At 38.3% G+C, this 27,106-nt stretch overlaps 1 protein-coding gene across 1 annotated transcript in view; it reads right to left on the bottom strand.

Annotated features, from left to right (window-relative positions):
• LOC140146034 (uncharacterized) overlaps positions 1-26,353 on the bottom strand; it is a 52,260-nt gene extending 25,907 nt beyond the window's left edge. Inside the window, exons 1-2 of the mRNA XM_072167777.1 lie at positions 26,288-26,353; positions 24,482-24,532 (exon numbers count right to left, since the gene is read on the bottom strand). Coding sequence (XP_072023878.1) covers positions 24,482-24,532; positions 26,288-26,351 — 115 coding nt within the window. The 5' untranslated portion in view covers positions 26,352-26,353. The remainder of the gene's footprint in view (positions 1-24,481; positions 24,533-26,287) is intronic.
• Between the last annotated feature and the right edge of the window lie 753 nt (positions 26,354-27,106).

The following is a 27,106-nucleotide window of genomic DNA, read 5'->3' as shown; positions in this document are numbered from 1 at the left end:
TGTATTTTAAATAGTGAGTAGTATAATATTACTAAGATTTGAAGCTCAAGTTTGCATAATTAATTTGTTAATTAATTATGCAAATGACGGATGTTGATATATTACATTACCCGACGTTTTACATAGTGACGTATCTAAGATCCGTCACTATGTAAAACGCCGCCGTTTACTCGGAAAAACAACTAAATTGTATGGCGTATCTGTCACATCCGTCACTATGTAAAAACATGATTTTTCAATTTGAACGTACGTAATTCAATATCGTTCATTGAAACCTACATGATTTCTTGACGTATGTTGATAACTGGGTATAAACCAAAAACGTTTACGTAGAGCAGACATTCAATGGATCATTATTTTAGTAAAATATCACTTTTAATCAATTTTGAATGCTTCGAGATGATTCGACAATTAGAGACATTATTTCAAAACTTTACAATATAAAAGGGATGGTTAAGTAATAAAAAACGAAAATATGATCCTTTTTAATGAGTACCGTAGGTTATTGAAAGATGATCAAAAGATGTTCAGAGGCGTATAGAGGCGGCTTCAAATTGACAGATAATACAGTGTAAATTGGTAAAAACTGAATACAATCATTGGCGTTTTGTAAAAAGAAGTTACAGCTTGTGTGACTAGCTATATCATGAGAGTGAGAACTAGTAAGATCAGGAGTAAATCCTCAAATACAATATGCCATGTATGTCGTGGGCACTCGTGACGAGTCGGTTTTATCATAAAAAAGCGTTTAATAATAAGCGTAAAGAACCGACGGATGCTTCGAAGTCCTTCCTTGATCCGACTTTTATGCGCAAGACATACTGACGGATGTGTGACGGATGTCCATAGATCAACACGAGAGACCAGATTAGCGTGCGCAATATTGGCGCAAGACATAGTGGCGGATGTGTGACGGATGTGTGACGGATGTTGGGGTGCAACGTTTTCACGTTTTTACATGCTGACGTATAACTTTGTAATCATTTTACTGATTTAATGTGCTAGATGTTTCAAGATACTTTAGATACTAGTTTTTTAAATTACAGCAACTTTTGGAGGATTTTACTTGTTAGTGTTCTGCTATGGTTGATCACAAATTGGCGTACTCTTTGATCGCGTCTAACTTAAAAACTTTTTTGCTGGCGAAGTTTAACATCCGTCACTATGTAATACACCCGACGATATGACAAATTTGGCTGGTTTGCGATAAGCTATACCATTTTCACCCTGATGTGGTAGGCTGGATCCTTCAGTCTTTCAACAACTACGCACGGTCATCGAGTTGTGCTGTTGGTGAATAAGGCAACGTGAAGGTTTGTGGGTAAATAAAAGGCGCCGTCATTAGAGGCCAGAAGGATTCAGGCTACTGATGTAGCAGTGACATCAGCACTGTGTGAATTTCATTACACTCGCTAGCGTTCGATCAAAGCGCTGGTGTACACACGCACGCGCTTAAAGACGCCGCACACCGACATCGCCTGGCTAATAATTACTTGGTACAGCAGAGATACTAAAATAAATACCCGGGATCGATACACGTGAATTTGCTGTGCATGAGTTTGATATGAGAAGAAAATCTTTGGATACCGGTGTAGAAAATGATGAATATCTCCCGTAAATGATTTCGTATACAGAAACCAGATGTGGTTCCTTGCACATAAATGTATATTTTGAACAGATATGATAGTCGTTAGCGTGCGCTTTGAGACAGTAGCTTGCGTCTTGAGTCAAAAACTGACAATAATTCCGCAATAATTCTGATTTACATGTGCCGAATTATATAGCGCAGTGTATAGGCCAATCGTGAAGGTTGTCTAAAAGAATATGACCTATGGCATACCATGCTTGACTGACACATAGCGAGGTTAGTCACCGAGCTAATCGGGGCTATTGTCAGTAGCCTTAGTCAGATGTCCTTCAGCCTATTATGCGACTGAACTATTAAACAGGTCGATATGTATAATGGCCATGCGTGGCGGTGGATTCAATCTACCATGGCGATTTCTGCCATGAAGATATCGGAGCGATGACACTGTGCGCCGCATAGATGCGCGAGCGAAACAGCTGCTTCAACGTGTTGACGTCACTGCCACATCGGGGTGAAAAATGGTATAGGTCAGGCTTCCTCAAATAGGTTTGTTAACATCTAAAAAGTATACTACTAAACAGTAGCGTAGCCAGCGGGGGGGGGCTGGGGCAGAGTGCCCCCTGACAAAAAAATGAAAGAAAAAGTGCCCTCTGACAAAAAAAATGAAAGAGAAAATCAGAAGGGCAAAGGAAAAGAAAAAGGGCAAGGAGCCCCTTTTCTAGCAAAATTCAGGGCCAAAATAGTGTAAAATACAAAATTTTTCCGCGCTACGCGCGCACATTGTAACAATAAAGCCCTTTTCAGCCGGATAATAGGCGAAAATAGTGTAAAAAAACATTTTTTTCAAGCTACGCGCGCACATCATCCCAATAAGGCCCTTTTCGGGAAGCTCAAAGACATACAGTCTCTCTGTATTGTATGATGCAACTGCAATTTTTTTCGTCTGTGCCCCAGAAATTTTATTTTGCCCCCCCTGACCAAGAACGCTGGCTACGCCCCTGCTACTAAAGGAGTATTTTGTGATCCTAGCATCCTCTTTTTATGACATTTTTCAGTAGATTATTTCCAAAATTTCAGTTGATTCCAATTTTGCGTTTGCGAGTTATGCATTATGTGGATAAAATGCTCCATAGACAATGTGTTGTAATTCACGATATCTTTGCTAAACGAAATAATCTGCAAGAATTTTTTTTTTGTATATATAAACATCATGTAGCCAGAGGTTTCCAGTGATCATATAAAAATATCAACTTTTTTTGAGAAAAGTGGGGGATGATGCTGTGGATCACAAAACGCCCTTTTAAAGCCATATTATAACATTTGCTGTTGAGCAGGACGCCCTCAATGATTTTTTAAAATTAATTTTTTTACACGATTATATTGTACTTTATTAAACCAATATACCCTGCAAATGTCAAGACTCTAGGTGCTGTAGTTTTGTCAAAATCCGAGATTTTGAATAAAGCGCCGGAACCGGTGTCTTATTAATACGATGGAATTATTAGTCGAACACATACACGATGTTCATAACACACAGTACGTACACGGCGTGCGGGACGGTGATCTACACAACCTTGGTCCTCTTGATTTAGTTTTGTGAGGGAATCCAGAGTTGGGAAAGTCTACCTTGGTCCTCTTGATTTAGTTTTGTGAGGGAATCCAGAGTCGGGAAAGTCTACCTCCCTAACTTGATCCTCTTGATTTAGTTTTGCGAGGGCATCTTCACAAAACTAAATCAAGAGGATCAAGGTAGACTTTCCCAACTCTGGATTCCCTCACAAAACTAAACCAAGAGGTTCAATGTAGACTGATGACCTCACACAACTAAATTAAGACGATCTGTAGAGTTTTTCCACTCTATATGTCCGCACAAAACTAAAACTAAATCAAGGAAGGTCTTTTCAGACTATGGTATAGACTTTCCAGACTGTGGATGCTCTCACAAAACTCAAGTCAAGAGGACCAAATTGTAGACTTTCCCGATTCTTCATAGTCTCACAAAACTAAATTAAGACGATCATGGTAGACTTTTCCCACTCTAGATGACCGCACAAAACTAAATCAAGAGGATCAATCTTTTTCGACTCTGAACACTGCTGGATGTCCTCACAACGACCATTAGTTTCTTCAAATTTCAGTTTCTTTAATTAACAGTCTCGTGAAGGATCTTATTGAACATCGAACAAATAAAAAACTGAACTGAAGTGAATTGAACACGTAGGCCTAAATATAATTGCTCAAAATTTTGAAAATACATTATGTTAATGATGCTTATTAGTCTGCTAATAGTCGATTTATGACATATGGTTCAGTCCCCGGGGGGGGGGGGGCACATCAAAAATTTTTGGTGGGTATGCTCCCCCGGAATTTTGAGGTGGTGGGTCTTTGGGAGCTGACGGCGTACTGGTAAAGGGGTCTTTCGGAGCTGCGAACCGGGCTGTGAACAAGTAAAATGGGGTCTTTTGGAGCTGCGAAAAGTCAAAATCAAGGGTCTTTCTTGGCTTTTTGGTTGAAAATCGCCTGAGAAAACAAGAAATATGAGGAATGAGCAATTTTGGGGTCTTTTAGAGCTGAAATTATCAAAATCAAGGGTCTTTCGGAGCGTTATTTTGGTCAAAAATAGGGGGTCTTTCGGAGCTGCGAAACCCAAAAGGGGTCTTTCCGGGGAGCATACCCGTATGGTCATTTGTGTTGAGTGCCCCCCGGGGTTCAGTCGTTACTTGAAAACCATGAAGTCCATAAAACGTAATTTTAACTCTCCACGCAGGTTTCAATTTTTTTGAAAAATCAAAAATTTCAGAATTGTACATATTCACGAGCATATTTGGAGTCCGCACAAAAAATGCATTAAAATGAGTACAAACAAGCCTAGTATTGGTTCAGAGACTCTTGAAGTAGCACTTGATATTTTCAGAAATTTTGACTTTTATGTTGAAGCTTATCGCCAGCACACATAACATTTTAAGCATTACGGGTTGATACGTTTGCATCAACTGTATCCACCGAATTCCAGCAGTCGACATGCACTCCATCCTATACCAACTATTGTTACAAATGGACATTTATTCTCTTCGATGGCAAAATTAGAACCACTCTTGAAACCGACGAACTCCGTTCAGGAATATTTGCGTCTTGGAAAACAACTACCGTTTAGGGGCTGTGCAATAATTATGAGCACGGGGGGGGGGGTAAATTTCCAGCTTTCGCCAAAAATCGCTTGCCCCTCTCGGCCCGCCATATAATTTTACCCCCCCTTACACATGCCAATTTTTTGGGATCCCAATTTTCAAACATAAAATGATAAAAAAGGTCTATGTTGCGAGCGCAGCGAGCAGGAAAATTTGTATATTGAAGCGTTTCCGTACTGTTTCCCCAAGCCTTTTCAGAGAGTTTTATTTAAAAGGCGCCCCATGAATATGTGCCCAAAATGGCTTGCCCCCTCTCGGATGGCCCAAAATGGCTTGCCCCCCTCGACTCGCCAAAACGTTCTTGCCCCCTAATTGCACCGCCCCTTAGGTCTGTTTACGATCAGTGGTCTTCTCGCTTCTCACCACTGTGGCCCGGGTTCAATTCCCCGCGGTGCCACATGCGAGTTTGGTTGCCGATCCATGCTCGTCCTCGCAGGTTTTTCTCATAATGCTCCCGGGGAGGCACTCCCTATCTGAAATGGCAGGGATGCGTCTCGGCCATGTTTAAAGTAGGGGGCATTCAGGTCAAACCTGAATAAAAATGGGGTCATTCGGTATGAAACTTTGAAAAAAGGATGTTCATTGGGGTAACAAAAGGTAAAAATGGGAGTCATTGAGTGCAGGATTGGCAAAAGAGTATCATCAAGTATACACATAAGTGCCAAACTGCGTAAAAACAACTTGGCCACCTTGGAGAACACAAATACCACCTAAATTTGGAAAAGGGGGTCATTGGGTATAGCAGGAAATAGAAAAAGGGGGTCATTGAGTACATGAATTTTTTTTAAAGGGGTCATTGGGTAATAGGTAGGACCATAACACGGGGGTCATTGGGTACAAGCCGGTTTGAAAAAGCCTCCCGAGGCACATGATGCATATCCGTCATGGAAGTGCCCCCCCCCCCGGGATAATGCAATTCTCCCATTACATTTTCTGTACTGATTCGCTATCTTAAGTAACACACGCCCGCACCCACCCCTCCCCGACTTGCCCCTCTCCCCCACCCCGACAACATTCCAGGTATCCTACTGCTTGCAACATGTGTAATGAATACAAAATGCGACTGTTTTTACAGAATGATCATGGATAATTATATTGACAAAATGCGACAGTTTTTCATGCTACAAAAACGGTCTCATTTTGCCATTTATGTATACATTACACAGGTTGCAAGCAGTAGGATACCTGGAATGTTGTCGGGGTGGGGGAGAGGGGCAAGTCGGGGAGGGGTGGGTGGGGCGCAGCACACAAAAGAGACCGAAATGAAGGTTAAAGACCAAGTACAATAGTCAATTACATGAATAATTTAATGAATATATTCAATAACCACACCACCACACAGACCTACGTGTATGATCTACAACCATGTTATATATAATATATATTATATTATATTCCCTGCAGAAGTTGGGTTATATAATTATATAATTATTATATTAGGGTACAAAATGTTTTGATAATATTCAGAAAGCATTTGTGAAAACCCCGTTACTTTTAGGTGTGATCCTATTTCCATTATTAAAGTCACACGAACGCGTACAAAGTCTCACAAGGTTACCTTTTAGTGCAATCGATTTCAGTTTACATGCATATTGTGTTAAAATTGGCAGATAATCTAGTCTATGGAGGCATTTTAACAGCCCTCTCATTTTAGTAGAAGGTCATTGAACTTTGCATAGAGGGTTGGGTTTAAAATTACTGACCGTTTCAAAACTCGCACCATCGTGATTCTCTGGTAATAAGAATTAAGAAAAAGTATACTTTGACATGTCTATGACATATGGAGTTATGTGGAAAAAGAGTAACATTGTGACGTCATAGGTCCAATTTGCCTCCGCAGGGGCGAGAATGAAAGTGCTGCAAAAACCCAGAATACAGGGTGTCCCCCCCAAAAAAGGCCCCTCATTGCGCCCTCTTTTTCTCCTATTTCTGGAAAGTGGATTAAATATATTTTGGTATGTAAAGAAACCTTTAATCGTTGGCTTTAATAAACCAAAACAATTATTTCAATCGGCTCACAACTTTTGAAGATATGCCCTTTTGAATAAAAGTACCCGTTTTCAATCTGTCCACGGATAGCAAAGAGAGTGGTTGTGATGGTTCATGCTGTGGAGTGGCCTACACGATCACCAGACCTCGCACCACTTGATTTTTCCTTTGTGGCAAAATCCAAGATCTTCGCAAAACGTATTACTGAATGCATACGCAAGTATCCGGCGCACAAGGATGGTACGCAACGCAATTGATGCAATGAGGACCAGGGCTGAAACCTGTATTTGCCAAGGAGGCAACCAGGTATAGAGGGCAGAGCAGCACAGTAAACTCACTTCAGAAGAACCAAAGACAACCAAACAGCCCTTTAGGGCTACCTTTTATCCTAAAAAGAGAAATGACTTATGTTGTAAAAAAAAAAAAAAAAGCAAGAAACAACAAAGTAAGAAAGTAAGAAACATAATAAAACAAAAAGGCATAAATAACCAAGCAAAAATAAGTAATTGCAAGTAAAGTAAAAGTCCCATTCGGCATCCATTTTACCCACAAATAAATGACACTATTAACAAATTTAATAAAGTTATCATTGAGGAATGTTTGATATTCATGCATGGTATGTGTACTCCTTTTCAATCTTTGAAGTAGCCAAACCTTCTGTGGACAGAGTGAAAAACGGGTATATTTCTTTAAAAGAGCATATCTTCAAAGTTGTGAGCTGATTGATATAATTGTTTTGGTTTATTAAAGCTAACGACTCAAGGTTTCTTTACATACCAAAATATATTTGATCATATTTTCAGATAAGGAGAAAAAGAGGGCGCAATGAGGGGCCTCTTTTTTTTTTTTGGGACACCCTGAATCTTGGGTGCTTTCTTATCCAGGTAACACAACAATTTGTCAAGTTCAAAGTGATTCAATAGAATAGAACTCAATGGGCGTTGTCGATTTTTATGGGTTGGCCTACTGAAGTAACGAAACATCCTACATAGCGCAAAGTATTATTTTTCCGATTTATTATGAAAATGCCATTAATTTGGGACAATTTTTCAACAAAATCGGAGCATTTTTTTAATTTTGTCAACTGGTGCCAAAATTAGACGCATGACGTCACGATGTTACATGCAACTCCATGACTGTAGGCCTACATCGCAGATCGGTGAAACTTTAAAAACACCCCTTTTGCATCTCATTTCGCGAAGTTTTTAGGGGAAAAACACCCCTTTTTTTAGCGATTTCGCGAATTATTTGCCCTTCGACAATACCCCTATTTTCGCTAAAACGCGAACGATATTTCTAATATACCCTTTTCTGGCAGAAACGCGTAGGCTGCTCGATGAAAATACCCTTTTTTTCAATTTCGCGAACACGCGGTTTGAAAAAACGCCCCTTTTGTGCGTTTCGCGAATCGCGTTTCTTCATCTGAAAACACCCCTTATCTCGCGAAATTTTCGACGAGCATGAATACCCGCGGATGCACGGAGTGCGGGGACCGGGGTGAAACTACTTTTTCTGAATCTGAGGAACACATTGCTTGTATTTTTAACCAAGTCCAAGCAATTTTGAACTTGACCTCCGTAAAGTCCAATGACCTTTTCCCACCAATAAGGGTGCTGTTGAAATGCACCCATAACCTATAATAATCGGCACTGCAAGTACTGTATCTCCGCCAAATGCAGCAAATTTAACATGATTGGCACGATTGTTACAGGAATTTATTGGGGTTGTTTGTACTCATTTTATTGTATTCTTCATGCAGATTCGAAACATGGTCATGAAAATGTACAAATCCGAGAGAATTGAGTTTGTAGAAATTACGTGGGAAATGGGTAAAGATTGGGCTATTCCATTTCAAATTCACACTCCCCCTGTGGGAGATTTTGGAAATCTTCCACAGGGGGAGTATGAATTTCAAATGGAATTAACCCTGGGAATTAACACATTAGGCACCTCCATTTGAAACTCCCTCCTGTTGAATCAGCTTGAATCTTTCTCAGAAGGTGTGTGCAATTCAAATGGAGCTGCTTAATGTGTTCATTCCATTTGAAATTCATACTCCCTTTGTGGAAGATATTTCCAAAATCTTCAAATGAGCCATTTTAAATGGAATGGCTCATTCCTTGGTCGTGCCTCAAGTTCTTGCAGTGACTACACTAGTACACTTAAAAAATCGATGTTAAGATTACTCTCGTGTGAACAAAAAGAGTATTTATGCACCCCAATGGGAGGGCCAACTTTTTGGAGTGGTCCTTTTACATTTAGAGCATAGGGAAACACTAGTTAGAAAAGGGTGTCTATAAAACTAAGACCTAAGATCTAAGACCCCATTCATCATGTACAAATTCTTAGGACCAATAAAACTAAGACCCCAAAACTAAGACCCCAAAACTAAGACCCCAAAACTAAGACCCCAAAACTAAGACCCCAAAACTAAGACCCAAAAACTAAGACCCAAAAACTAAGACCCCAAAACTAAGACCCAAAAACTAAGACCCAAAAACTAAGACCCAAAAACTAAGACCCAAAAACAAAAGACCTTTAAAACTAAAAAGACCCAATTGGAGATAAATTATTGCGATATTCACTGTGCTCGGCAGGGTATTAATTGATATGCGGGAATTCCGTTTTCTATTATGCTATGCCGAGTGGCACTGTGCGGCATGTGGCAGAATGATCGTTGATGGTGGCGCATCAAAGATCCTAGTCTTGAGTCTTCAACCACAGATTATATCATTATAGTCTGATCAGAGCTAAGTGGGCAATGATATTGTGGACATATTTATATTACTGTATAGTTTTGTAGCTAAACTGTTGCGATGAAATAAATCTATTAATCTTTTGGGCTCAACTTTTGGGCCATTTACAACATGTATTCCTTCACAATGGAATTTCTAGCAAACAAAATAGAAAACAAACTGCATAAGGCCAAATAAAAAAATAAACATGTTTCACGTCCCCTCCCGCTTCCATTTGAGGTTTCTTCAATTTTATTTTTTGAAATTCAGTTATAACTTTTCAAAAAATATGTCTAGGAAGTAGAGATGCTTTCTATAGCCTTGCTAATACACAAGAAACACTTTTATAAGGTTCTGTGATAGTTAGAGGGGGTCTATCTCTCAGAACAACAAATAAAGAGGTATTTACACTGATTATGCGATAAAAAATATAAAATAAAAAGTCCCCTTTTTTTCACAAACCCGGACATGTTTTTTATTTTACTTGGCCCAACAGAACCTGGGGTTACCCCGCCTTCTTGGTCAGGGGACAAAAATTTTCATAACGGTTCTGGTGACATAGCTGGACATTTTCCTGGTGTGCATCATCATGACGGTTTTTTAAGGGAGACCAAACCAACACAAATATGTTCTTAAAACGTTATAAATATGTTATTCAAAATGTTTAGCATTTAAATGTCCGGTTATATAAAGGTGATGAAAATGATCGTTCGGGGAAAAAAACATTAATATTATCCGTATTAAAACATTTTATTCCCTTTTAATAAAACCAGACATTTAAACGTAAAACGTTTTGTGTTTGCTTGGAAAGACTTTGTAATGTAAAAAAAACCTTTATTTGGATAATGTGTGTGATTGAATTTTGGTGTGAAACAGGTATGAGAAGATTTTTCCTTCCTCTTTCTTCATTTCTGCCTTCCTAGTCTTCTGAATTTGTGTTGTCCTCCCCCCTGCAATGATACTGATCTTGACCATAATCATGATAATAACTGCACACCATAACATTACATCATGCACCGTGTCCCTGACCCTTCCCTGTAAAAATTGTATAACCTTGTACATTAATAAACAAGCATGTGCTGCTCACTACATGTAGCAGCACAGAGATAAAATTTATCCTGTGGCCCCGTCTGTGGCTATAGCTGTTTCAACAACAATAGCTACGGTACAGTATATATTTTGATATTTTGTTTATTAATATAAAACTGATAGTAAGAGCTTGCTGATTGTGTCAGGTCTTAGTTTTTAGGTCTTAGTTTTTAGGTCTTAGTTTTCCGGTCTTAGTTTTCCGGTCTTAGTTTTTAGGTCTTAGGTCTTAGTTTTATAGACACCCGTTAGAAAATAACTGTAGACCTATGGCCTACTTTATACAATACCATTTTACTGATAAGAAATTCAATTCATGCATTTCAAATTATGACAAATGATAACACCGTCTACGTGACCGTCAAGTATTTTTCAGCATGTTTCGGCAATTTCTTCGCGGGAGCACGCCTCCCCACAACATTCCTCACTCAGCGCCATGCTCAGCGTGGTAGATGTTGCGTAAGTGATAAACTGGTCCAATGTTGTAATCTGACGATTTGGCGTCTCATCTGTTTTCAGGAATGCAAGAGCGTCTATAATGAATAAAACAAAGAATGAATAATTTGTTTAAAAAGTATAAGTACAGATGCATCCAATGGACGCCTAAGGTTTGTGAGACCTCTACCAATGGGCTATTCCGGTTGAAATCCACACTACCCCTGTGGAAGAATTCAAATGGAATAGCCCAATGTTCACCAGCTTGTCCTTTGGGTATATGACAAGCGATTCAAGCAGAACGGAACCAATCAACTCGCCATTCAACATTCAATTAGGGACCATTCACAAACACTTGTTAGGGGGGCCGATGCAAAAAAAGGGGGGGTCTGAATAATTTTGACCCTCCTAAGGGGGGGGGGCCTGATCGATTTTTCCCGATATTGAGCCGGAGGGGTTATCAATTTGCCTCATTATCGCCTACATGCCATTCCAGGCTGCGTTATTGCTTTTGGGCCAAGGGGAGCACAATAATATTTCCAAGTCGACCCAATGACCTTCTTCATGGACTAAAATTACTTGACCGGAACAAATGCGCACAAAGGACGACGCGAAAGTGCTAAATTTTGATACTAAAGGGAGCGCACTATTCGCCACTTGCACGGTTCCGCCATTATGCACTATATGCGGGGAGAGCCTCGAACTGGCAGCATACATGAAAGGAAGAATTACGTAACCTTACACAGAATGTTATATGACTGGTTCGTTTCCCATTCATGTATGCTGCCAGTTCGATGCTCTCCCCGCACATAGTGCATAATGGCGGAACCGTGCAAGTGGCGAATACTAAATAATCGCCCCATTGAAATACACGTAAAAATGCCAATTTTCGCTCGTTTGGAGTTCTTTTGGGCAATATCTCAAATATTTGATAATAACCAGTCGATTACAAATCGATGAATGTTTTACTTTATGTTGCAATTCATCCCTCCTTCCCGGTACAAGCCCGTAAACAACGCCCTCACTGTTTTTGGCTTGAACCATGCAAATAGTAGGCCCTAGATGAGAAGGAACCACAACTAACCATATCGATTTTCGATCGCCTGTGACTAATCAATTCTATCAAATTGCATATGATCCCAAGACCTCCCACATAGGTAAATTTGCCCCTAAATGTTTCAAATATGGCTATCTACTTCCGATTTTGGTAATACATCCTTCCCACAAGGCATTATTTTTGGCTATGTTATCCCATCTGTCCCATAATGCATTCATATTTCCCGCCCTTTCCTGCTCACAAGGCCGCACTTAGTCCATAAGCAATGGTCGCTTGACTGCAGCCTTAGAATTGAAAATGTAATGTCATAGAAATGTTACGTCACCGATGACCATCGTGTTGGGATATAATCCCGAGGATTATGATTTAACAATAGCGGTTGAAGTGTATAGAAGTTTAATTTAGCAGATAGGCGAGGTCTGCTTGTTTTCTGTAGACAAGGGGCAGTCTTCAGTGAACGGCTCTTTTCAAAGCCACCAAAACTTACAAAATCAGCAGATAGGCGAGATCTGTTAGTTCTCTGTAGACAAGGGGCAGTCTTCAGTGAACGGCTCTTTTCAGAGCCACCAAAACCTTTATTAGCAGATAGGCGAGACCTGCTTGTTCTCCGTTGACAAGGGGCAGTCTTCAGTGAACGGCTCTTTTCAGAGTCATCAGTAGACAAGGGGCGGTCTACAGGTCTCATTCTTAGGTAGGCCTACTGTATCCTGACGAAAGCTTGACAGTTCTAAACTTGTCCGACGGCGCGAACCCGCTAAAAACCCACTAATTGTATAGAAACGTGACGGCAATGTGTTTGGAACTTTGATGATTAGTTTGGTTCCTTATCTACTATTTCCATGCTTGAACTCAAGGCTGGAAACCCGTTTCTGCCCACGGTTGTTTGATGGGATCATTTATTAGTTTTTCAAACAAAACTTAAACAGCTTAAAGTGATATCAAGCTAATGTATACAGATGCTTTTGAGTCATTCTCAACTTTAATTTCCCTCTTTTACAAAATTATTCACTTTTATAGCATTTTTTAAAGCTTTTTCGGATATAAAATGTATCTTTTAATGACAAAATTGGTGGCGCTATTTAGTTACTGGAAATTGCTCTTTCAAGCTTTTAATACAAATAATTCATTTTATTGTTTGATAAAATAGGTTTCCTTGTTGCTTGTTTCACCTATTCCAGCTGTTTTAATGGCAGTATTAATCACCTACCCCTTGCAAACAAAGAAATATGATTTAGGATAAATAGCGCCATCTATAGTTTGCATTTAGTTAATAATGAAGCCAATTCTATATACATCAATGCCCACGTTTTAATTCGCGGACCGATTTTTTCGATAATTGTACAAATGCGACTTTGGCAATGGCGATTCAAATTCATGCATAGGCTTTACACTTTTATTTAAGCAATAACACGCCACTCTCTGGTTATCCAAAGAGCAGCCCAAAATACCTCGAAATAGCTTGTATTCCGAGTTAGTGTAAAATGTGCGTGAAGGTCGTATTCATAGGTATCGTAATACGGTGCGACAAGTATATCATCAAACACTGTTTATACCAATCAATAATCAATCCTATTGCTGATGAAGAGGAATAAGCTTCTACCTCTTTCTATAGAATCCTTAAATCTAGTTGTCTTTGTTTGCTTTGGCTAAATCCTGTTGAAGTGGTGGATAACAAAGCATTTAACAATATTAACAATTGAGAAGACATTCCTGAACCTCGTTGACTTGGGGATGATTTAAAATGACCGCCAATTATGACAGTTTGATATTTATTACCAGAAATGTGGAAAAAGAGACGCACGTAGAACCGAAAAAGGGTACAATTTTGTTGAAGGAACAGAGTTCAACAAACCATAACCCCGCTTCTGGATATCGTTTTAAGTCAAATGATATATATGATATATACAGTAAGCCAAATAATTAAGGTACCAGTTGCGTTCACCCCATGTATATCCTACACAAAGACAGATATGTCATAATTGGAACCAACAGCCAATAGCTGCATCTTTTGGCTCGAATTTGTTCGAGAAAATATTTTAAATACACGACGATCCAAAAACCCAAGGAAGATGCATATTTAAAAGTTGCAGTTTGCCACATTATTTACATGCCCTATTGATTTGTACACAAAGCGTTCGCGAACAAGAGAACTAGCGTCGTGCTTTCATTGATTAGAACACAAAAGTGCAACTTTTTATTTCGTATTTTCATTAGGTTTTGGATCACCGTTTCTTTAATTCTCAACCAATTTCAACAAATAAAGTCTTAAATCAGAGCTAATATAAAGAGTACAGGCATCGGCTGCTTGTTTGAATTTTGACATTCTTTATTTAGGATATACAGGGGTGAACACAACTGCTACCTAATTCTTTTGCTTACTGTATTTTCTAAACCCGAAATAAAACAAAATTGACCGGGCCGACTTTACGGCCGATTCGTGGTGTCCACTCACATTTGTTCGTTTTTAACCTTCGTCATTAATTATTATTATTATAATAGATGCTAATACTTGAAATCCTTTCGTATTATACACTCAAAAGAATTTTTGAAATTCTTTTTAAAAAGGATCAGTTGAATATAATCGGCATTTTTGAAAACTTTGGATATGATACTAATATCTTTCATTACATCACTTGTTCCCCAAGCTGCACACAAAATTCACTCATTACAAATATCCGCCATCACCCACATCGCACACCGACATCGCCTGGTTAATAATTACATTGTACAGCAGAGACGCTAAAATGAATACACGGGATCGATACACGTGAATGTGCTATGCACGATTTGATATTCAGGCGATAAATCTTTGGATACCGGGGTATAAAATAATGAATTTATTTCCTTGCACTTGAACATGTGTGTTGAAATAATATGATAGTCGTTAGCTTGCGTATTGAGAAAGAAGCGTGCGTCTTGAGCTCAAAAACTGAACGAAAATTCTAATTTTATATGTGCCGAACTATAGCGCAGTGTAGGTTAGCTGCACTCACTCGAGGCAGTCTAAAAGCAGATGACCCCATGGCGTATACATGCTCACTCACAGAGGTCAATTACCAGGCTATTGTCAGTAGCCTTGGTCGGATGTCCCTCGGCTCATTATGCGTCTCAAAACTATTAAACAGGTCGGAACAAAATGGCCGTGGATTCAACCTACCATGGCGATTTCTGATATGAAGATATCGGGCGATGACACTGTGCATCGTGAGGGGAGGGATGGAAATGGAGGCCAAAATTTTGATTTTGAAGCCCTTTTTCAAACGTCACCACGGTCAAGGTCAAGTCACATTGGGGGTGGGTTTGTGTATGTGACGTGTGTGGGACTATACGTCACATTAGTGGGTATAAGATGCCTATACACCCCCGTGGGTGGGAACAGTTATTACTGTAACCGTACAAAAGATGACCTACCGGCCCCCCTCGTTTCTTTGAGGGTAGGGGTCTTAATCGTGATCATTACATGGCACAGAACGACCGAACATATATAGAGTATTCATTTATGCATTACGTTGCACTATTAAGGGAGGTCAATTATGACCTCTACCTTCAGATATGCGAGGGCCGGGAATCATCTTTTGTGCCGTTACATTAATGACTTTCCCCACCCCCGGGATACATTGAGGGCATCTTATACCCACTAATGCGACGTATAGACTCAAACACACATCACATGCAAACCCACCTCAATATGTGTTTGACCTTGACCGTGGTGACGTTTGAAAAATGGCTTCAAAATCGACTTGTGGGTGATAGCGGATATTTGTAAGGACTAAAAGTGATTTTTTTACAACTTGGGGAACAAGCACAATTATCAATAATATTATCATCATATCCAATGTTTTAAACAAGGCGGTTCTCGAACCACGAGTCTCGCCTGCTTTTGTGACCGCCTGCTTTTGCGATTACTTTTGGTAGAGGTAAATGAATTTGGCGGTTATCGGCTGGGCACGATTAGCCGACTGATGGCGACTGTACCCACCAAGTTTCATGCCCATGCAACAGGTTTTACTAATTTGACTTCAGATTACCCCTGGTGGACTCGAAATGACCTTCTCAAAATTTGGCTTTACCCACCAAGTGTCATGCCCATACCACAGTTCTTACTCATTTGACCTCAGATGACCCCTGGTGACCCAGAAATGACCTTCCAAAAATTTGGCTTTAAATGTTGACTGTACCCACCAAGTTTCATGCCCATATGACAGTTTTTACTAATTTGACCTCAGATGACCCCTGGTGACCTTGAAATGACCTTTTCAAAAATTGACCTCAGATGAACCCTAGATACACCCACCCACCAAGTTTGAGGAACGTGCGACCCCTTGTCTCCGAGAAAACAGGCGGAAGGAAAACTTTAACCAAAACTTTAACCAAATTTGTCGCACCCCCCCCCCCCCCCCCCCACCACCACATACATACACACATACGGAAAAGTGATTATTATAGTCTCCTGCCTTATCAGGCGAGACAAAAATGCCGATTATATTCAACTGATCTTTTAATTCTCTTGAGCTAGATTGTATTTTCTGCATTAAGGGGGTACTACACCCATTGATTTTTTTTTGCATTTTTTTGCATTTTGTGAAGAAATTACAACAAAAAATTGGGCAAAGTGGTATGCAAAATGAAGGGACAAATTTATTGGTGGCATCGGTATCAATGTAGCTTACATGCTAACACATTAGGGAAATAATGTTGATATGTAAAATGGGAATAAGTGGTCCCTGATTTCTTTTATGACTTCATGAACTTGGTGCTCCACAACTATCAAAAACGAACCGGTTAAAATGCTTCTATTTTCAATGTCGAGCTATATTTTGTATTTTGAACTTGCGACACTATGTCACTGAAACTTAATTAAGCCATAGGTAACAGGTTACCACAACCACACTACAGCAATGTTGAAAAAGATTGTATTTTTTTGTCACCTACACCGCCATATTAGGTAGTTTTCCGTAAGCTTCATTTTTGTGAATTTGGTAACTATTTTATATTTATTTGCCCAATCCATCTCAACTAGGCAATCTAAATTGTACTCACCATTTACATCCCAAGGTATTGTAGTATATCCACCTCACACATTTCCATTATATATCTAGTAACAGACAAAATATCAAAATTGATGCCTCATTATGACATGTATGATATCACAGACTATCACATGTATTCCAAATTGATGCCTGAATTTGACCTGAACCAATTGACCTATAACCTGACCTTTGATGACCTTATAGCCTTTTTTAATCTCTTGTCCTAACAACACATTAAGCTACATTATAGAAGAAACATGTGGAAGAGATTAGGCATATTTAATTTATTCAGTGTTATAATCAGTGAGTACATTTCTATAGATAGTATAACAAAGGATTTAATGTATTCTATTCATGTATTCTACTTGGACATGTTCAAAAGAATAAATTATGGTTTGTCATGAAACACACATCTCAGTTACCAGGCTACAGTAAACAAAATATATAGGGCTAAAATGATTTTCTAAAATGGTTTAAAACCCCTTTATATGTAGAGATATTTTATAAGTTCAGGACATGAGATGATGAACATATTTATATACGTCATTAATTTGCAAGAAAAAAAAGAAGATGGGTACTGATGAAAATCAGGGTATTATATCGCCTTAAGTTTCATAAATGTACATGTTGCAAATTAGCGTTGCGCGGAAGTTTGCAAATATAAACACGATTGCAAACGAGACTATTTTGCAAATTTCGTGACAAAATTTCTCGAAAAGAGAATGCGGAAATTGTAAAAATGTCTATTATAATGCATGGGCAGCTATTGCAGATGTGCCACGGATTTGGGGTCATGACCTTTTCAGCGATCTCGGTATATCGATGGTGGGTTTTCAGTGGAGACAAATGCGCCCACAATTGGATGCTTTTTAGGAAGTCGGTATCCCATACAAAAAAAATGAAGAACCCCCTGGGGTAATATTTTGGCATCTTCTATCTACAGGAGTTTAAATACGTTTGGCGATTAGTGTATATTTACCTTTAGCTTCTCGCTTTCGGCCACAAATATTTCCTTTAAATGTCTGCAACGTGCTACCGCAAAGTGTCTTTGTACCACTCCTATCGTATAGAAAGAGAATGAAAAACTCATTGCAAGGCTATACCAAAAATTCATTTAAAAATGACGGGTATTGGTTAAAATATCGACACTGGACGGGAAAAACCTTTATATTGAATGGTTTACTTCATCCATGTTCAAGGGCCAAAGGTACAGGCCTATGAGGTTTTTCCCACCCAGTAACGATATGCAAGTTAAGTTATGTTCAAGGGCCAAGAGTACATGCAGGAAACACCTCGTAATTATTTACTTTTGGCCCTTGAAAGATGATAAATCCTTGTAAGTGTAGACTTTATATTGAATGGTTTGCTTCATCCATGTTCAACATGTTCAAGGGCCAAAAGTTTTCCCGCCCAGTAACGATATGCAAGTTATATGAACGTGTGGACAATTTTGTTAGGTTAGCCGTGGTACATGATTAATCGAGACATCAATGGTTTAATGGAATTTGGTGCCATTGAATCGCACAAGTTTGGGTGTAGGCCTATTCCCAATACATTTAGGTGTATTCCCAATACATTTGGGTGTATTCCTAATAGGCCTACATTTGGGTGTATTCCCAATACATTTGGGTGTATTCCTAATACATTTGGGTGTATTCCTAATACATTTGGGTGTATTCCTAATACATTTGGGTGTATTCCTAATACATTTGGGCGAGTGTATTAATACAATTGAGCGTATTCCCAATACATTTGGGTGCGTTAACAATACATTTGGGCGTATTCCTAATACATTTGGGCGTATTCCTAATACATTTGGGCGTATTCCTAATACATTTGAGCGTATTCCTAATACATTTGAGCGTGTTCCTAATACATTTGGGCGTATTCCTAATACAATTGGGCGTATTCCTAATACATTTGGGCGTATTCCTAATACATTTGGGCGTATTCCTAATACATTTGGGCGTATTCCTAATACATTTGGGCGTATTCCTAATACATTTGGGCGTATTCCCAATACATTTGGGCGTATTCCTATTACATTTGGGTGTATTCCTAATACATTTGGGTGTATTCCTAATACATTTGGGTGTATTCCCAATACATTTGGGTGTATTCCTAATACATTAGGGTGTATTCCTAATACATTTGGGCGTATTCCCAATACAATTGAGCGTATTCCTAATACATTTGGGTGCGTTAACAATACATTTGGGTGTATTCCTAATACATTTGGGTGTATTCCTAATAGGTCTACATTTGGGTGTATTCCCAATACATTTGGGTGTATTCCTAATACATTTGGGTGTATTCCTAATACATTTGGGTGTATTCCTAATACATTTGGGTGTATTCCTAATACATTTGGGTGTATTCCTAATACATTTGGGCGAGTGTATTAATACAATTGAGCGTATTCCCAATACATTTGGGTGCGTTAACAATACATTTGGGCGTATTCCTAATACATTTGGGCGTATTCCTAATACATTTGGGCGTATTCCTAATACATTTGAGCGTATTCCTAATACATTTGAGCGTGTTCCTAATACATTTGGGCGTATTCCTAATACATTTGGGCGTATTCCTAATACATTTGGGCGTATTCCCAATACATTTGGGCGTATTCCTATTACATTTGGGTGTATTCCTAATACATTTGGGTGTATTCCCAATACATTTGGGTGTATTCCTAATACATTTGGGTGTATTCCTAATACATTAGGGTGTATTCCTAATACATTTGGGCGAGTGTATCAATACAATTGAAGGTATTCCCAATACATTTGGGTGCGTTAACAATACATTTGGGCGTATTCCTAATACATTTGAGCGTATTCCTAATACATTTGAGCGTATTCCTAATACATTTGGGCGTATTTCTAATACATTTGGGCGAGTGTATCAATACATTTGAGCGTATTCCTAATAGGCCTACATTTGGGTGTATTCCCAATACATTTGGGTGCGTTAACAATACATTTGGGCGTATTCCTAATACATTTGGGCGTATTCCTAATACATTTGGGCGTATTCCTAATACATTTGGGCGTATTCCTAATACATTTGGGCGTATTCCTAATACATTTGGGCGTATTCCTAATACATTTGGGCGTATTCCTAATACATTTGGGCGTATTCCTAATACATTAGGCTGTATTCCTAATACATTTGGGCGTATTCCTAATACATTTGGGCGTATTCCTAATACATTTGGGCGTATTCCTAATACATTTGGGCGTATTCCCATTACATTTGGGTGTATTCCTATTACATTTGGGTGTATTCCTAATGCATTTGGGTATATTCCCAATACATTTGGGTGTATTCCTAATATATTTGGGTGTATTCCTAATACATTAGGATGTATTCCTAATACATTTGGGCGAGTGTATCAATACAATTGAGCGTATTCCTAATACATTTGGGTGCGTTAACAATACATTTGGGCGTATTCCTAATACATTTGAGCGTATTCCCAATACATTTGAGCGTATTCCTAATACATTTGGGCGTATTTCTAATACATTTGGGCGAGTGTATCAATACATTTGAGCGTATTCCTAATACATTTGAGCGTATTCCCAATACATTTGGGCGTATTCCTAATACATTTGGGCGAGTGTATCAATACAATTGAGCGTATTCCTAATACATTTGGGTGCGTTAACAATACATTTGGGCGTATTCCTACTACATTTGAGCGTATTCCTAATACATTTGAGCGTATTCCTAATACATTTGGGCGTATTCCTAATACATTGGGTGTATTCCCAATACATTTGGGCGTATTCCTAATACTTTTGGGTGTATTCCTAATACATTTGGGTGTATTCCTAATACATTTGGGCGTATTCCCAATACATTTGGGCGTATTCCCAATACATTTGGGCGTATTCCCAATACATTTGGGCGTATTCCCAATACATTTGGGCGTATTCCCAATACATTTGGGCGTATTCCCAATACATTTGGGCGTATTCCTAATACATTTGGGTGTATTCCTAATAGATTTGGATGTATTCCTAATACATTTGGATGTATTCCTAATACATTTGGGTGTATTCCTAATACATTTGGGCGAGTGTATTAATACAATTGAGCGTATTCCTAATACATTTGGGTGCGTTAATACATTTGGGCGTATTCCTAATACATTTGGGCGTATTCCTGTTGCATTTGGGCGTATTCCTAATACATTTGCAGTGGCGTACCGTGGCCGCCCCTTCCTCAACAGCCCGAAAAGGTTGACCCAATTTTTTTTCGGTGGTTTGAAAAAGCAACACATTTTGATGTATAGTACAACAATGTATTCCTAATACATTTGGGCGAGTGTATTAATACAATTGAGCGTATTCCTAATACATTTGGGTGCGTTAACAATACATTTGGGCGTATTCCTAATACATTTGGGCGTATTCAACGGCCATTATTTCAATGTTTATTTTCTCGGTAAAATGACGATTTAGGTACACGATAACTCAATAAATACAGCATCTATAGGTAAGCAAATATGATCATCGTAAAAAGCATGATCGACTCAAGAAACGGTTTTCTCTTTTTATATTTTGGTCTATTTCCGATTTTAGGCATGATTTTGTGCAAATAGGCGTTTTTGAATTTTAAGAAGTTCAATTTGATGCCTTATATGGTCAATCTCAAAAAATAAGGCCAATATCAAACAAATAAAAAAACAGTTTTTGGAATGGAGCCTCAAGATTGAGCTAAAAGCAAAATAAAATATTTTGGAAAGTGTTTTTTTGTCATGATGTACCTAACAAATATTGCCAAAAACTCACTTTTTTGTGATTTTCTTCATATTGAGGCTGATTCTGGACCGCCACTGAGCACTACCTGTCGATCTAACATTGCCTCTGATTGGTCAATGATATTTTCACTTTAATCACCAATCAGAATGGAGCTTTGCAAATAATTCACCAATTTTTTGCGTGGTGAAATTATTCTAACAATGTTGCTGATTGGGCCAATTGATAATGCAAACTTCTTTTTGGCCAATCGGCAGGTAGTTCCCATTATTAGCCCTACTTACCAATCATATTCTCCTCTTTTCATCGCGTATGCGTCGGGCGCCCTCTCATTCGTCTTTTTGTACCGGGGCCAGCAAAGCTGGCCGCGGTACTTATTAGTTGGATATAAAAAATTGCTGTTTCTAGGCTATGTATGAAACAGACATTCATGAAGAAAGCACGTACCTGAATCAAGTTATTTTTATGATGTTTTATGCTTGTAATGTGTAAACATATAACTTGTGGTTGAACGGATATCAGAAATATTGTGTTGATTTTGCATGGTAAGGTAACATAGGTATATGTTTTAGGAAAATAATTTTTCTGAATCTAGACTAGGAAGTTTTGCTGGTTCTCTTCACTAGAACACTTATCTTGGCAGGCTATGGGATCATGTGGGCAGACACACCGGGTACCATACATGCTTTGTGTGAGTTCAGTATCTCAGTGTGTTGTATGGTATGTGATCCAATATCTCTGGTGAGAGCTACCTGCTGAGTTATGATGACATATTTAATTTACACATCTTACTCTATTCATGTTCCTAGTGGTCTGTCTGTGGTGGTCTGTTATCTTAATAGGCCTATGTGTTGGATAATTTTCAACTACATGTAACATGTTTGACCATGCAACATGCAGTAAACATGGTAAAAGTTGAATCCCTCACATCGAAGACCTGTAGGCCTATTAATAAATAAGCAAGATCACTGAATATTGGAAATAGCCTATGTACATTTCCTGGTAACACGATGATGACCAAAAGCTATTGCTGCACACATCACCTTCAAATATTTGGGTCTATTTTTATGATGACAAATATGTCACAACTAGAATGAAGCTTAGGGCATAGGTCCTAAGTAATGATTGAATTTTGTTACTTAGAATATTGGCTATCTTTTAGAATACCCTACCACTTTTTACATTCACAGTGTGGCTTTAAAGGTGCTATTTTTGGGTTCAGTTTTCGAAAAATAATATTTCTCGAAATTTTGCTTGTTACTTTGTATGCTTAAATTCTCAAAAACAAAAAGAGCTATGAATGAATTAATCTATAATATAGGCCCTAAGGTGCGAACGTCGGTTGTTTTTTAGGCCACAAGACCATTTAGCAATCCATGTATGTGGGGTATATGTGTAGGGGTGTTTGTACCCTAACAGTATCTGCTTCCTACTCACGCCATCCAAACCTGGTGATAATAATATTTGAGTAGGAGGACATGTGAATTAGCGTCAACTAATCCTTTTCACCAATAGGCCCTACCACCAATCAACCAGTACTTCCCACCATCCAAAATCTCCCTATTTTGCCAGCCAACAATATCACATAATTATCAGAGATTACCCCATATGTTTAATTGCAAGCATCCAACCAAGACCAATCAATTAGATGTACATCCTTGAATCACAATTGTCATTTTAAAACCATGTCTCGCCTGTCAAATATTACACATTACAAGCATCTTTCAGAAGGATTATTTAATCATCACATGAAATCATTCCTGTCCCGGTACATCCCTTTTTAAAGGGTTTTTTATTGGATGTTGCATCTAAGTTTAAGGAGAAATTAAAAAATACCGTTTCAATAATTTTTAAACTCGTACAGTTGAACAGATTTTTTTTTCCAAATCGTTAAGGGATGGGGTATGAACGTTTGGACAGTATTTATTGTGGGACATTAGAGCACATCAGACATATCGAATTGCATTCTGAATACGAAGAATGTCCTTCTGATATATAGTGATATCAAATAATTTTGATTTTTTTGAAATTCGCAATGTAATACACATTTTATGGCAAATTATTAAAAAATTTTGATATTTAACAGTACTAGCCATATGCTTCAGCATAATAAAGTCCAGGTTTTTAGATATCTCAAAAGCTATCTTAAGAAGCACTGAACCAATACTAGGCTTGTTTGTAGTCCTTTAAATGCATTTGTCATGCCGATTCTAAATACGGACATGAACATTTACATTTCTGAAATTTTTGAATTAAAAAAACCTTGTCTGCAGTCGACACCCGCTTGAAGAGAGTTTCAATGGGCTTACCATGTTACCTAGATATTGACACGTGCGATATAGCAAACTATTCATTGGTTAAAATGTTTTTCTAAATGGAACAATTTGAGACCAAATATCAAAATCGGAGCAATAAAAAGCATATGAAAAATTACATGTTTTGTTGCACCATTTCAAAATTTTGTAAAATGAAACCTTTTTCCTGGATACTCTGTATGTTTTCAAAATAGAAGGGAATAACAGGTCTACAATTCCCATTGATTTATGTTTAACCATTGCGAAATCGCTCATTTTTAAGGCCTACCTAAGGAATTTGTGAACTTACCAGAACCTGTTATTTGATCCAATGCATCCAGTAATGTTCGAAGATAAGTATCTACAAATAGAATAAAACCGTTTTTTGCATTTTATTGGATATTGATCCCTATGATTTTATAAGATATGACACACAGGGCAAAGTAGGAACATTTGAAAATATAATTCATTACCATTAGGCCTAAGGTGGTATTGGAGGCATTATGGAAGTGCCAAGCATGTTTTAAACTAATTGAGCAAAGCACAATTATCAATATGCCTTTTGTTTAAAGCAAATCGGACATATCAAATAAAGTTAAAATGACAGGCGAAGTTCATTGACATAATTATAATTGTCAATATTTTGCTCAAAATCCATGCATAAATGTTCAGGGTACTTTTATTTTACATACTGTTGCCCTGAAACTTGGTCAAAGTGTTTCTAATATGTTCTAATGTATTATATAGTGAAGCCGCCCCCCAAGTTGCATATTTGCATAATCAATTAGCATTTATGCAAATTAGTTCATTAATTATGCAAATTTAATACATTGGAACATATTTTGGACCCTGCGCAGGGCAATATTTTATCCACCCGATTCTATTTGAATTGCGACAGTGGACACCGTCACAATTTCGGAATTGGGACAAGGATTCTGACGCAGCACTTAGCCGACTGCGAGGATTAAATGTTAGTGCAGTAGTAAGCTATATCGCTACTCCACACAGCCTGGCTACTTTAGTTAAGAAATCAGACTAAAGCAGATTTTGAAAATATTTTAGGGGCTGTGCAATAATTATGGGGGAGGGGGGGGAGTAAAATTTCCAAAGGGCTCGGCAAAAATTGCTTGCCCCTCTCGGCCCGCCAAAAATCGCTTGCCCCCCTCTCGGCCCGCCAAAAAATCGTTGGCCGCCCCCCTTGAACATGCCAAATATTTGGGATCCCAATTTGCAAACCTTAAATGGTCTATATACATGTTGCGAGCAGGGAAATTTGCATATTTAAGCGTTTCCGTACGGTTTTCCTAAGACGCCCCAAGAATGTGCCAAAAATCACTTGCCCACCCCTCTCGGCTTGCTTGCCCCCTCTTTCGGATCGCCAAAAATGTCTTGCCCCACCCCAATTTTACCCTCTTCCAGGGCTCATAATTATTGCACAACCCCTTATCTATATAGTCCGTGACAATTTATGGCGGATTTGCCATATAGCGTCACAAATGGCATGAATGGGAATGGTCCCAGCAAGCATATAAAATGTGTTCGACAATATTCGTAAAAGGTTGTCAGAAAACGTTTAAATGTCGGGTTATAGAAAGGGTATAAAACGTTTTCTTAACATTCAAAAACACATTAAAAACATTCGAAAAATGTTATTTAAGTGTTGATGAAATATTTGGCAAAAAATGTTTGCAACAAATAATTTACAATAACATTTTGACAACATTTTAAAAATGTTGTAGTGTTGTTCAATTTAAAACCCGACATTAAAACGTTTTTTTTAACCAAAATATAGCAGATTTAAAACGTTTTAAAAACATTTTGTGTTTGCTGGCATGGCTGGAGTGTAGCCTCATTGGTGATTGGGCTATTCCAGTTGAAATCCACACTACCCCTGTGGAAGATTTGGTAATATCTGTTTTTCAAATGTAATTGGTCATATTGAAACCCATACTCCCCCTGTATTATGGTTTTACCTATATCTTTCACAACTGGTGTGAGTATTTCAAATGGAAGTTACCCAATTGCATTCAAAACTCATACGCCCTCTGTGGAAGACACTAGCTAAATCTTCCACAGGGAGAGTGGATTTTAAATGGAATAGATCATTATTACTTACCCGGGTAACTTGTAACCATGGAGACGGCAACTACTTCAATCAAGATGGTCGACAAGATCTTCATGATTTCTGAGAATGAAATTAGAAATAACGTCATGTACGTCGCTGGGCGGGAAAAACCTGTATTTTGGGCCCCTGAACATGTTTAAAACAAAAGTACCAACAGGTTACGTAGGGGGTTTTGCTTTAAAAATGCTCAGGGGCCAATGACAGTTTTTTCCTGCCCAATTTATTTGATTTCACAATTTGCTCTAGAAAATTTCGACGCGGGAATTTTGAATATCGCGTGTTGAGAGATGGTTGTTTTTATTCGTTTTTATAGTTAATATGAGTTTGTTTTGAATAAAACTATGTGATTCGTACTTGATAATTATTTTTCCAACATATAAGACATAATATTGTGATTGCCGGACACTTCCTTTAATACTCATAAAATTGGGACCAAGTTAAAGTTTCATTTGGCAGGAAATCTGCTTCTTAACACCCAGTGTATATACTCAAGCTTATCATTTGGTAATCAATTGTACACCAATCAGTAAAGCCTATTATAATAATGTGATTGCAATAAGCCAATGATTAGAAAAAAAGCTAAAAAATTCCTACACTGTACAGTCTCATTGTAAGATTGAATGGGCTAAATAGTCCCATGTTATGTGGGGCAGGATTAGAAAAAATCATACAAACAAGGGTATGAGATATTAGTAATTATTTCCCAGCCTCTTAACCTCAGGGTTGGTGGGCAACAATAGCTATTAAAGACACAGTGTATGCAAGGGATAAACCGTGCACATGAGATTATATGGGGTTAAGTGGCATTCT

The sequence above is a fragment of the Amphiura filiformis genome, chromosome 2, assembly GCF_039555335.1.
Source record: "Amphiura filiformis chromosome 2, Afil_fr2py, whole genome shotgun sequence".
Lineage (NCBI taxonomy): Eukaryota > Metazoa > Echinodermata > Ophiuroidea > Amphilepidida > Amphiuridae > Amphiura > Amphiura filiformis.
Note: the sequence above shows the minus strand (reverse complement) of the source record. Positions and strands in the feature narration are given on the sequence as shown.